The 14015-nt window shown below is 44.7% G+C and overlaps 1 protein-coding gene across 1 annotated transcript in view; it reads left to right on the top strand.

The window, feature by feature from the left end:
- Positions 1-14015, top strand: part of TNFRSF21 (TNF receptor superfamily member 21) — a 77169-nt gene that overhangs the window by 46779 nt on the left and 16375 nt on the right. Inside the window, exon 4 of the mRNA XM_084753312.1 lies at positions 5238-5503. Within this exon, the coding sequence (XP_084609438.1) occupies positions 5238-5503 (266 nt within the window). The remainder of the gene's footprint in view (positions 1-5237; positions 5504-14015) is intronic.

Genomic DNA, 14015 nt, shown 5'->3' with positions numbered 1-14015 from the left:
GTTGATTGAGGAGGCCAGAAGAGTGGGGCCCCCTGAGCTGTAATTACAGGCAGAGGTGAGCTGTCAGACGTGGTGCTGAGAACCAAACCCTGTCCTTGGCAAAAGCAGTGTGTTCTTGGAATGGCTGAGCCATCTCTCCAGCTCCCCAGCCTCAGGCTCATGGGAGTTTGAGGCCAGCTTGGGCCACATGAGGCCTGTTCTCAAGACAACAAAACAAAACAAAACAGCAAAGAAACCAGAAGAATTAAACGAGGCCCTCTTTCTTTCTTTCTTTCTTTCTTTCTTTCTTTCTTTCTTTCTTTCTTTCTTTCTTTCTTATGTACAATTGTTTAAACTCACAGACACAGAAGTCACTTATACAAAGGGTGACTGTGTGTGTTTGATGTTTATATGCTTTGAATACATTTTGAAAGGAATAATAAGATAAAGTAATAAGGAAATAGGAACCAGAAACCATCTTTGAAGACTTTCTAAGCACATTGCTCATTCTTTGCAATTTGCCTTATCATTCCTAATGCTTTTTCTGTAGTTCTATTTCTTCTTCTTCTTCTTCTTCTTCTTCTTCTTCTTCTTCTTCTTCTTCTTCTTCTTCTTCTTCTTCTTCTTCTTCTTCCGAGACAGGATTTCTCTGTGTGGCCTTGGCTGTCCTAGACTCACTTTGTAAACCAGGAGGGCCTTGAACTCATAGTCATCTGCCTGCCTCTGCCTCCCAAGAACTATGATTAAAGGCGTGCGCCACCACACCTGGCCTGTATTACTTCTTTTTAATCCTTTCTCTCCTCGAGTATGCGTGCATGTGTGTGCGTGTGTGTGTGTGTGTGTGTGTGTGTGTGTGTGTGTGTGTGTGTCTGATGTGCTTCCCTGTCCATGTGAGCGTTCACTTGTCTGTGCATGACTCTGGAGGCCATGGTGGATATGGGGAATCTTCCTCTGTCATCCTTCCCCCTTACCCACTGAGGCAGGGTCTCTCTTCAATTCAGCCAGTCTGTTGTTCCAGGGACCCCCTCTTGACATTCTAAGAGCTGGAATTATAGGAGGGCCACCGAGCCCAGTTCCCTAACGCTTTCAAAGTCTGACAGCTTTGGGTTTCCTTGGTATTAATTCACTTTCTTGTTAATAAACACCCGACACAGTGGCCGCTCCTTAGACACCTATGAGGCATTCCATAAGTCTTTCTTTTTCCTGGTGGTGATGGCTTGGTGAACCAGGCACTAGTTCACACTGTTTTTCTCCATGGGATTTTGTGACAATATGCTGGAAGGCTATTGTCTCCTGGGAGAGCCACTGTCTACTCTATCTTTGAATTATCAACTCCAGCATGGGAGATTGCAGTGTCAAAGAACGCTGCTGGCACAGGTGAGCTTCTGGAGTGGACTCCACCATTCACAATGGGGACGCCTCACCGAGGAGGAGGGCAATCCGAAACTCAACTAGGAGGTTTTAAATTTAGTTTGAAGTTCATTTGAGTTGAAGGCAGACCTCATCGGACCCAGCCTTTTGTGTTTTTCTTTTCATTTCTTTGCGCTCTCCCCACCTCCCCGTCCCCATTTCCTTTCTCTTTATTTTTGTGACTTTAAAAAAAATACCGAGTGTTGGATGAGGGACCATTCTTAAGGCTTTTAGACTCTGTAATTACTCTGCAAAGGGTGTGTATTTGCATGAGAAATGCCCTGAGGCTCAAGTTCCCATGCTCAGCATATAAGACGCATTGAAAACCATGTAGCTAATTTTTAAAATAAATTAACTCCATAGAAAATGTTGACCTTCTCATTGCCAGGGGTGACAGTGAGCGATCCATTGTAAGCTGAGGAAATGGACATGACAGTTAGTGGTTTGCCCAAAGCCACACTGTCATGGGCATCCTAAGGATGGGAACAGTGGTCCTACTTGTAAGCAAAAGCACCCATGTTTTCATGTAAGACACTGTGGGCCTTAGTCAAATTGACCTAAATTAAGAGTCAGGGACTAACAAGCCTTTTGGTGTTTGGGTGAGCCTACCACGTTAACCACAAAGAGCCAGCTTGTTTCTTCAGGGTTACCTGCAGAGGTTTTAAATAGGCCTTGGGGTTTTTCTTTTATGAAGGACACTTGTTTGCTTGAGATCAAAAGCTGTACATTTGGCGAAGTGTTGCTGGGAAAACTGAAAAGCAGCTGCCTGTGGCTCACCGTGAGGTGGACAGCAGTATCTCAATTTGCTCAATTTGTAGCAATCTCTGTGTCTCTGTGTCTGGGTGTCTCTGTGTCTCTGTCTCTGTCTCTGTCTCTGTCTCTGTCTCTGTCTCTCTCTCTCTCTCTCTCTCTCTCTCTGTGTGTGTGTGTGTGTGTGTGTGTGTGTGTGTGTGTGTGTGAAATGCACTGATAGATAAATTTTTTTGTGTAGCATTCTAGTTTTTAGTACCTGAGACAGGAGCCTCCTATTAGAAGCTTTTGTTTTAGAAGGAGGTTTTAGGGGCTCACCTAGACTGTATGTATACATGGTCTCCCAACACATCTACGTATGTGGAACTGAGTGGCAGGGTGAGACCTCATGCTGAGGAGCCAACTGCCATGCCCTCCACTGTCAGAGAGATTGCTGTAGTTACTATTGTTCTTAGTCAGAATTTGCTAGCTCATTTCATAAACATTTGCATCAAAAATTGGATTTTAAAAATGATGATGATTAATTCTTATTATTATTCTTTTCTTCCTCCCTAAACTTCACTTAGAAACCTGACCTTATTTAAAAAGAAATAAGTAACAAAGAGCAATTTTTAAAACATCCCTGCCACTAACAGTTCTGGTGTAGGGGAATCACTCACACTCCTATTGACATAAAACACAGCCCATAAATCTAAGCAAAACCAACTTGCAATTGCAAACAGAAGAAGCAAGCAGGAGACACCAGAAACCCTTGCATGACAGAGGCTTCTGCCAGGTGCTTATCTAAGTGTGTGGATCCAGAGATTTAATTTCACCCTAGATCCATCAGATTTCAGGATGAACACACATGTTCGTAGAGTTGACAAGTGACCGATAGCATAATGACCGTAGAATAATCCTCTGCTTATTGACACTCACATTCTGTTCATAGACATGTGATAAAGTCTCCTAGCACCTAGTTCCTTCTGCCCAGAAGTTACCCTCTGCCCAGGGTGTTCACACTGTGTATACTACCCGCTTTCTGATCACATGGTGTCTTGGTTAACACCATGGCCACATGGTGGCTAGCTGTCTTGGTTAACAGGTTAAGGTCATTATTTCACTTAGCAGTGGTCTTGCAGTGCTGAAGTAAACAAGGCTGGCCATTCAGATAACTCAAAAGGAAGTCATGAAGTTCCTTCCTTTAAGTGAAAAGGTAGCAGTTCTAAACTTAAAGAAGAGAAAATGTCTGTACTGAGGACGCGCCATACTGCCTCCCAAGTACTAGGGTTGCAGGCATGCTCGGTCATGACCTGTTACGTTAGATGTTCCTAAGGAATTGTTGTCTTGGGCTGAAATAGCTATGTGTGTGGTCTGTTGACAACAGTAACAACGAGCCCTCTGTTCAGTTGTGAAGAAAGAAGGAATTCATGCTAGTTTTGTCTTGTACCTCAAACTGGAAGGTATGGATGACATATGTGATAAGTGGCAGTCCAGACTGGAAAGGCATCAGATTAAAGGTTGGGCATGTCAGTGTTTTTAAGCATCTATGGAGAGTCCTGGATTAATTATATCCTGTGCCTGAGAGGGACTAGTGAATAGTAAATCTTGGGGTAAGGTAAAGATATCTTATCAACCAGCCTTGATTATTTACTCAAAAACCTTGTCTCTGTCCTGGAAGGCAGCATGTATTTACATATTTAATGGTAGTCACTTCTCTGAGAGTTCTTATGTCCAACTTGTTAAGTAGGTTCAAGTCCCAACCATCTACCTTTGCAATACTGGGGTCATGTAGCCTAGCTTTTCTGATGTTTTCCTCTTCTTCCTCCTCTTCCTCGTCCTCCTTCTCCTTGGTGTGCAGCAGGAATGTTAATGTCCTATGAGAGGTTGCATGGGCTAAGTGCCTTAACACAATACCTGGAAGCTAATAACTACTGTTAGTTTGATGCTGTCATTTGGACCATTGTCTGCATTATAACTGTTCACATCAACAGAGAAGACTGACTAATAGAGCAGAAAATTGCTCATTGAACATAGGGACATCTGAGATGATAGATGCTCTTTTTTTCTTTGTCTTCTTTTTGAGACAAGGTCTCACCATGCAACCATGCATCCTAAGCTGTCTTCAAACTGATTCTTCTGCCTCTAGCTGCCTAGTTCAGGGATTACAGACGTGTACTGATGTGTCCCACTGAACAAGCTATATTACTTTTAATTCCCTCTCTCTTCTCTCTCTCTCTCTCTCTCTCTCTCTCTCTCTCTCTCTCTCTCTCTCTCTCTCTCTCTCTCTGTATGTGTGTGTGTGTGTGTGTGTGCACCCTCAAAGAGCAGAAGGTATAAGATCCCCTGGATCTGAAGTTAAGATGGTTGTAAGCCACTGGACATGGGTACTGGAACTGGTCCTCTGCAAGAGCACTCTGAATTCTTAACTGCTGAATCAATTCTCTAGCCTCCTAGTTAGATGCTCTTAAACAATGACTCCATTGGACTGGAACAGTTGGATATCTGATCAGTTGACAGAAAAGACACTGGCCCTAGAATTTGCATATTAGTTAGCCAAGGCTATGTAAAGTACACTAAAGTCTTCATTTGTGGTTGCTATTTTTCTGAATTCTATGACGTGATGTCACCACTTTGTGTGTGTATGTGGAGGGGATGGTGTCTAGTTTATTTTATTGCAGTTGTATTTAGCAGTGACGAAGATTGACTGTTTTGATTGGTTTGCCTTTCAAAGCAGCTCTTGGGGGATGATTTGTTACATCACTAAGATCAACCCTTCTTTTGGTATGCATGCAGGAAGCTAACCTGTTGTTAAAAGGCTCGTGTTATTCTCTGTCTCTCTGTCTCTCTCTCTCTCTCTCTTTCTCTTCTCTCCCTCCCTCCACCCCCACCCTGCAATCTAACCCAGCACCTCGTGCATGCTAGGCAAGTGCTTGGACTCTGATCCATATCTCTCCTCTAAAAGTAAAGTTTATAATGGTGTCTAGCCGTCCACATGGTGGGCTGTGTATGCCAGGTACTTATGGGTGATGACTCAATTTTCTGACAAAGCAAAACAGAAGAGCATCTTTCTAGAACACTCATGAACTTACTTTTATTTTCTTTCATCCCTGGCACAGGTATTGACATCTTGAAGCTTGTAGCCGCCCAGGTGGGAAGCCAGTGGAAGGACATCTATCAGTTTCTTTGCAATGCCAGCGAGAGGGAGGTGGCTGCCTTCTCCAATGGATACACTGCAGACCACGAACGGGCCTATGCAGCTCTGCAGCATTGGACCATCCGTGGCCCTGAGGCCAGCCTAGCCCAGCTCATCAGCGCCTTGCGCCAGCACCGACGCAATGATGTTGTGGAGAAGATTCGTGGGCTGATGGAAGATACCACGCAGGTAACATGAGCCCTCCGTGGTTGTCTGCTTCGCCACTAATCTGTTTGTCTTTGAACGTCACACTTTATCTGGTATGCTTGCAAGGAAAAAGAGCTGATATTAAGTGTTTGGATAAGCGTGGGTGCGTGAATGTGCATACAATCTCCTCTCTCTCTCTCTCTCTCTCTCTCTCTGTCTGTCTTTCTCTCTTTATCCCCCCGTTATATACCTTTTAGGGCAAAACTTTTCGATGACTGTGTTTTACAGTCATCATAGAAATTCTGACATTGATGCTTGGAGCCCCACTGTGCACCTGTCAAACAGAATCTCTGAGAGACGACATTGTAACTCCTATGTTTTGAAAGCTTTTCCAAATGATTCCAGTCTGTAGAGTTGAGAACTCATGTCTTTGGGAGTAGGTTCTAGAATCCAGAACTCTTTTAAAAAAAAAAAACCAATTAAAAACCTCATGTTTTGAACAAAAGCAAACAGGGAACCCTCTCCTTGCAGAGGCTGTGTACATGCCACATGAGGTATCTGGCCTAGGTAGGAAGGCCCTCCTTGCTGGCTGTCACCTCCTGTGAATGCGGATGGTACCAGTGGCACTTGGTAACAGGACTGACCCTCCTTGGTTATTCAACTGCCTTGATCAGATTTGGGGGTCGGAGGAAGTTCCGGGAGTGTATGTTATCGGCGTCAGTGAGCACTAGTTTTGGAGCCGGACAACCTTGGATCTGAATCCCAGCTCTGACAGTTGTCAGGTGAGTGACCAGAGATAGACTGCGTGCAGGCTTTCTGGTCCTGTTTGCAAGCCTTCTCGCCAGGCGTTAATGACAGCAGTATGACTACGGAGTGTCAGCTGCCTGAGTTACTGACGGTTCTCTAGCTTGCTAACTCCTGACATCATGAGACTCACCCCACTCAGCCGTCCTTTATTTAATAGTTCCCTGAAAAACATGAATTAAGTAAAAATTTGGTATCAGATCATACTTCAAGTGGACTCTGATTAAAGTTTTGTGATATACTCTGCCATGGGCTAGAGAGATGGCTCAGAGGTTAAGAGCACTGGTTGTTCTTCCAAAGGTCCTGAGTTCAATTCCCAGTAACCACATGGTGGCTCACAACCATCTATAATGAGATTTGGTGTTCTCTTCTGGCCTGCAGGCACACACGCAGACAGAATATTGTATAAATAATAAATAAATAGAGCTTAAAAAAAATACTTGATAAAGCCCACCTGAGGTTAAAAGCCCTTGTGCATGTGTTGTGTGCTCTGAAGTCCACATCGGTTATTCATAAGAGCTGGGAAGAGATTAACTTGCTAACTCAGCTCAACTCATGACCATTCTGCTCCACGTTTTGGACAAGGGACTCAGGGTTGCTTTTATCCTTTTGCACTAATGCTGCAGTGCCTCTTCTGTCGTAATGTCAGTGTTGATCAATACTGTTGTTTAATAGTGATGTTAGGGTCAGAATGGGTAGGCCTTGGCTGATTTGGAAGGTGGCCTTCAAAGCTCCTAGTGTGTGTGTGTGTGTGTGTGTGTGTGTGTGTGTGTGTGTGTGTGTGTATGTGTGTATTTATTTATATTAACCTCTTTGAAATGTGTGGAATTTCAGAAAAGAAGTTTATTAATAAGGCAGTTTGAATTTTAAAAGGCACACATCCATGTGTTGCAATTTTTTAAAAAGGGTTTTTTTAATGTGTATGTGTTTTTTTTCCCTGCATGTATATGTGAGCACCATGTATGTGCCTGTTGGCTTCAGAAGCCAGAAGACAGTGTAGGATCCCCTGGAACCGGAGTCACAGATGGCTGTGAGCCTCTATGTGGGTGCTGGGAGCCAAACCCAGGCCCTCTTCAAGAGCAGCCGCTCCTGACCACTGAGCCACCTCTCGAAAGATGTTGTGAATTTTAAAAAATAATTTATTTATTTATATTTTATGTACATTGGTGCTTCACCTGCACGTGTATCCGTGTGAGGTTGTTGGATCCCTTAGAACAGGAGTTACAGATATTTGTGAGCTGCCGTGTGGGTGCTGGGAGTTGAACCTGGGTCCTCTGGGAAAACAGCCAGGGCTCTAAACTGCTGAGCCATCTCTCCAGCCCTGTGTTGTGAACTTATAAGAGACATGCTTGAGGAGCGTCATACGCAGGTCCAGCTAGGCTTTTAAATAGTTGTGTTTGGAAAAGCAAGTGAAGTATTTATCCTCCATTTAAATAAGATAGTTGCCCTTAAAATATAGGGAGCCCAGAGAAAGTGTAGTTTGCTTTTATGTATGTTGGCTTTAAGGGTAAGAACTGGTCAGACAACAACACATTGAAAACAGGTTCAGATATTTGGTGATAAACTGCCATATTTCCTTGAAGACACCTAGAAGAAAGATAATGCAAATCAGGCCATGTTAGAATTTGGTTATCCCAAATCTATGATGGTCCCAAAAGGCTAAGAAGTGACTGTGGTTGAGTGTAGTGGTACACACTATCCCAGCACTTGAGAGGCAAAGGCAAGTTGGATCTCTGTGAGTTCGAGGCCAGCCTAGTCTACATAGTGAGTTACAGGACAGTCAGGACTGCATAGTGAGACCCTGTCTCAACAAAACAAAAAACCCAAATTAACTAACTAAAATGAAATGCACAAAGAGTTGACTGGGTATTCAATGGAATGAGCAACAATCTTCTAGGCATAAGAACTTTATAATAATGAGTTAAAACACAAAATGCCTCCTCCAGTATGCTAGAATCCCATGCAGACTTCTTCCCTACCTCTCATCTCTTTTGTACTTAAGCAAAGCAAAGCCCAAACTCTAACCACGCCTATTTTTCTTTCTGTTTGTATTTTAAGAGACTGTCCTTTAGCTCCTAGCTTGATTTTTCTGTAGCCTGGGTGCTAGGATGCATGGCAAGACGGCGATACTAAGCCTCTTATTGCATGTTTTAATAATGTGCATCATTGTACTGCGATGTTCTGGGTCCAGTTCAGTTCTAACTCTAACTTTAGGAGCCAACGAGCCTGATCCCGGCTGCCGGTTCTTACCAACCGCACAGTACGGCAGTCTGCCCTCCCTAGCTGCCCTCCCTAGCTTCTCTCTGAGATTTGTTGAGTCAAGCAAGAGACTCAGGAACCAGGGGGCCGCAATTAAGATTCACTCTTCACATTTTCTGGTGGAACTGCTCTCTCTGTGTCTTGTGGTACTTCTGGAGACCTGGGACTTTGCCCCAGGAGTTAATGGACTCTTAATGTGTAAAAATGACTCATTGTTACTGGTTAATGTTTCTTCCTGCTCAGGAGGCTGAGAACACCCACGTTAAGCTGCTATTCAAGGGACTGGTGTTACTGTGCCTCTTAGTTACCGGTGTCCAGAACAGCTGGTTTGGTATTAACCCTGGCGGCCATTATTAAGTCCATCCCGAGGCTGGCTCTTTCTTCATCCAGGATGTGAAGGGCGTTTTTGCAGGCGCTGTTTTTGTGGGGGTCACTGTCTAAGCTGAAGCTAGGTCCTCCGAACTCCCCCTCCCCTTTTTTTTCCAGGCAATGTGCTTCTACTTCCAGAAGTAGCTAGGCTGCGGGGGTAATAGTTGGAGGATTTTGATGAATCTATTAAATTCTTTTAAAAAGGTCTCTGTGTGTGTGTGTGTTTGTGTGTGTGTGTGTCCATGTGTGCGTGTGTCCCTGTTGTCTCTGAGTGTTTGTTGTCTGTATGTTTCCTCACCCCTAGTAAAAGCTTTTATTGACCACATGGAAAAAAGTGAGGACTAGTCAGGTACACTTGTAACCCCAGAGCTGGGGGAATGGGCAGACAGGAGGATCCCGGGACGTCATTGGCTAGCTAGTCTAGCTGAATCAGTGAAACCTGCGTTCAGTGAGAGACCCTGTATTAAAAAATAATGGTGGAGAGTGACTAAGATGTCGACGTTTGACCTCCTCACGCATGTGCATGCGGCATACACAGCTGCACACACCCGCTCTAAGAAGCACACTCACCATACATTGTGCACGCGCGTGCGTGCGTGCACACACCACCCCCATACACACCTTATTCTTAATGACTACATTGAACACTATGACATCTGTACTTAAGCTATAAAGTATGACACAAATGGGTACTTTTTTTTTTTTTTTACCATGTTTCAGAAAACTTTAACCCTGTTTATCTTTCTCTTATGTTTTGCTTTCACTGTCAAAATTTTAGGGCACAGGGAAATGTAGCTCAGTGGGTAGAGTGACAGCCTAGTATTCGGGAAAACCATTCCAGCTCTGCATAAACCGGCAGAGTGGCCCGTGGCTGTAATCACAGAACTCCAGAGATGGAGGCAGGAGGGGCAGGAGGGGCAGGAGTTCAAGATCACCCTCAGTTATAGAAAGAGTTTGAGGCCAGCCTAGGATATTCTATCTCAGGGGGGCGGGGGGGGGGTTAACCATAAAATAAGAAGAATTTTCCTGTTATTAACGTACTGCCCTGGAAAGCATGGCAAATGTGTCCTTGCGCAGTCAGGATTTGTGTTGATCTCTTTGCTTTTTGCCTTTTCTGTTGTCCTTCCTGCAGCCTCCACAGCGACCTGGGTCATTCTTTTTTGTCTTAACAATACTTCTCAGTTTGGGGGCACCTGGCACCAAATAAATAAGCAAAAAGCTAATAGAAGAAGAATATTATTTCGCCATCGTTTTGAGGGCTAGCTAGGAGCATCCCCGTTACTTTCTTCTGCTCTTATCTTTAATGCTTGGCTTTATCATTCTCCTCCTGGAACAGCAAGGGAGTGATGTGGATTTTTATCTTTCAGTCTCTGTTATGTAAGTATTTATGAGCACAGTATGATGCCCAGGCACTCTGGGCCACGCAGGTGAGTGAGACAGACAGACTGCACTCAAGGGAGCTTACAGCTTACAGAGAAGTAAGTCCCACAGACCTGTGTAAATGAAGGGCGTGGCTCCAAGAGGTTGGAGGACGAGTGTAGGGTTCTTGAAAACAGCCATTAAGGCTCCTGTCAGAATAGGAGAGTGGAGATGAGTAACAGGCTGGATTCCCTCAGGGTGTGATCAGTGTGAGGACCCTGGGTAAACCACTGTGCTTCTCTGCCACTGTTCCTTTTGACAAAACATAGTGCTCGTGGGTCGCTTTGGGGAATGACTGTGGTGTGGCTGCCAGAAAGCAGTGCGTGTATGTTTATTTCTTTTTAGACGTAATGACTTCCCGGCTCGGTCCTAAGCAGCCCCAATTCACTCACACATAATGGGCCTTTTAAATCCTGAAGGCTGGGGTCACATAGTTTTGGGCAGGGAGGCTCACCAGATTTCGAAGCTGCTGGAAGTGGATGCTCTGTCAAGGCGGAGAGTTGCCTGGCTTCAGTGCCCAAGAACTAGAAAATCCAGGTAACTGTAAATATTTACTCCTTCCTGCCTGAGCGAGTGCTGCCTGGAATGTTCTCCTTGCGAGGAAACAGAGGTGTTGTGTGACGGTAATATACTCCCCTTTCTTTGCTTGCAAGAGACAAGAAATGACATTGGCTAGCTGAATTTCTGAGTTTTCTTTTTAGCTTACATTTTCTTCTTTTCCCTGCTTTTATTTTTGGCCCTTTGTGAATGCTTAGTGAGTGCAGTATTTGTTTTCTGTTCTTTTATTTACAATCCCTTTCCTTTTAGTGGGGTAAGAATATGGCCTTGGTTAGAGACTGGAGAGATGGCTCAGAGGTTAAGAGCACTGACTGCTCTCCCAGAGGTCCTGAGTTCAATTCCCAGCAACCACATGGTGGCTCACAGCCATCTATAATATGATGTGGTGCCCTCTTCTGGCTTGCATGTGTACATGCAGCTAAAGCACTGTATACATAATAAATAAATAAATCTTTTTTAAAAAAAAAAAAGAATGTGGCCTTGAATTCCCATGCAAATGGACAGCCTACCTCCCCCAAAAGTCCTGGGTAAAACCTTTCATCTGTGTGGGAATTCAAGACCATACCACACCTCATAAAATGGTTATCAGAATTGATAATGAGGTGTGAGAGCAATAGCTAGTGACTAGGTTCTAGAAGGGTCTGATAATCTGGTTTATGTTTTATTTCATTCTGATTTTTTAAAAACTGGGTCTCACCATGTTACTCCAGCTGTCCTAGAGCTTAGGAGGCAGTGGCAGGCAGATCTCTGAGTTTTGAGGCCAGCCTGGTCTACACATCGAGTTCCAGGACAGTCAGTGCTATATAGGAGGAAGGCCCTGTTATAAAATAACAATAATAGGGGTTTTTTTGTTTGTTTGTTTTAAGAACTAAGGGTCTGGAGAAATGTCTTAGCAGTTAATAGCCACTGCTGTTTTTGTAGAGGATCCAGGCTGAGTTCCTGGCACCTCGTGGAGGCTTACACTGTCTCTAAGTCCTCTTTTAGATGGTCTGATGCCCTCTTTTGGCATCTTTGGACACCAGGCATGCATGCATGCATACATACATACATACATACATACATACATACATACACACACACACATATAAAAGTAAATGTTCATACACATAAAATAAAACTAAATGAATATTACAGAAAGTTAAGTGTAGCAGAACACTCCTGTTTTGGGCAGGGAGGTTGGTGCAAGAGGGCTGGGAATTTGAGGGTGACCTGGCTTAACACAGCCAGGAAAGAGGAAGGAAGGAAGGAAGGAAGGAAGAAGTATTGGGGGGGTGACCAAAAGGAAGAGAGAGAAAGAGGGACGCACTACCATTCTAATTGATCTAAAACATGACTTCAGCTGCTTGCTGTGAGCGGCTAGTGTGCATGTCGGGTGGTTGAGCCTGGTTGACTTCCGCTTACCCGCTTTGCCCAGTGAGGTATGGGGGCAGGTGAGACTATGCTGCGATTTCACAGCCAGGGAACTCAGCTGACTCTGTTGTTCCGTTGCCTGAATGATCCCTTGTCCTTAGGGAATTTTCAGCCTTTGTAGAACCACATTGGAGACCCATCCCTCTCAGGGTCAGAGTGCTTGGCCACACTTACGTTGTCCCTCCTCCCCTTTCCCCGGCCTCCCTCCATCCCTCCTCCCCCTCAGTCCTCTATCCTAGCCTTTGTGTGTTAGGTCCTGGGTGGCAGCAGTGGCTCTAGCAGCTGGGCGAATCCCAAGTGCTAGGGCAGGAGTGAGCTTCCCGTCGCTGAGGACACGGCTGCTGAAGTGGTCACAGCTCCTGGCTTCTTGCTGCCAAGCTGCAGGATGCAGCTGTCTTTATCTATGGGTCTGACCCAGACTAGCTATTTTCAGAAATGTAGTGAGAGTGAGTTGGGGTAAATACCAGCTGCAAGTTTCAGTTGGCTTTTTAGTGATCCGACTGAGTTGTTGCCTGTTTGTCTTGTTCTTCTGTAGTTGTTGCTGCTGCTGCTGATTTTCTAGAAAACAGAGCTTATGGTCCTCAGGAACTAAGACCCAAGTTGTTAGCCAAACTTGCGTGGATCTAGGCCCTGCTCTTTGCTGTGTCACAGCGGCACACAGGGTCATTTAAGGACACGTTACTTAATCACAGGGCATGACTGTGGGTTCCGGAGAACTTCCCAGGGTTTTAGGGGAGAACAGGGCTGAGGGTTCGCTCACATGTTCAGGGTCAGGTGTGGGCTCAGGTATATTTCATGTTGCTGGCTATGGGGCATAGGGCAGCCATATCTGTGAGTAGATTTTAGGCTTTTAGTAGCACTTCAGGCTGATTTCCTTATTACCGTATCCCAAACCCTCAGCTAAAGATGGTGGCATACCTGTAAGACCAGCTCAAGATGCTGAAACAGGAAAATTACCAAGAGTTTGAGGGCAGCCTGGGCTACACAGTTCAGCCAGGGTACACAGTAAGAACCCCTCAAGCAAGCCAACAAAACAGCAAACAAAACAAGGACCAAGATGCTCTATAAAGTTTCCTACAGTGACTCACACGCCTGGGACTAGGTAAGGAAGAGAGGTGGTCCCTGCCTCTGGAAGCACTCCCTCTCCAGGAAGTGCTTTGAAGCACTTCCTGGCAAATGAGCAGATGTGCAAGGACTGATAATTACAATTCACTGGCACAAGCAGATGTTACATTGGAAATGTGTGTGAGAGCCTACAGCATCGGGGGCATTCTCCGTCGGTCTGCGCATGCCCGGGACGCTAAAGCTGATGCATGCTTGTGTGTGTTAAAGGACAAGATCATGGTTTCCCTCAGAAAAGCACTTTAGTTTTCTTCCACGAGACTTCTCTGTTGTTTTCAGCAGGCAGCGACATCTGCCTGTTTACAGTAGGGGCTTCTCCGACCGTCACCTTTGTAAACAATGCGTTTTCTTACGTCCCGCCTTTACACTGCACAGAAACTTTGGACTGGTCTGTAGAAAGAAAGGGATAAAAGTGAGGTTCTAATGCCCCCTCCACATCAAATGTGAGGCTTCAGACTTTGAATAATAGATAATGGGGATTGGCAGCCCGGCTTCTGGATAGTAAAATCTGAAAAAAAAAAATGTGCATCATATAACTAGCAGAATATAGGAATTGAATTTGCCCTATGCATAGAACATGCACCAAGACATACTTTATTATTACTATTATTGT

Source organism: Acomys minous (genome assembly GCF_964271855.1).
Source record: "Acomys minous genome assembly, chromosome: 13".
Lineage (NCBI taxonomy): Eukaryota > Metazoa > Chordata > Mammalia > Rodentia > Muridae > Acomys > Acomys minous.
This window is presented reverse-complemented; position numbering and strand designations above follow the sequence as displayed.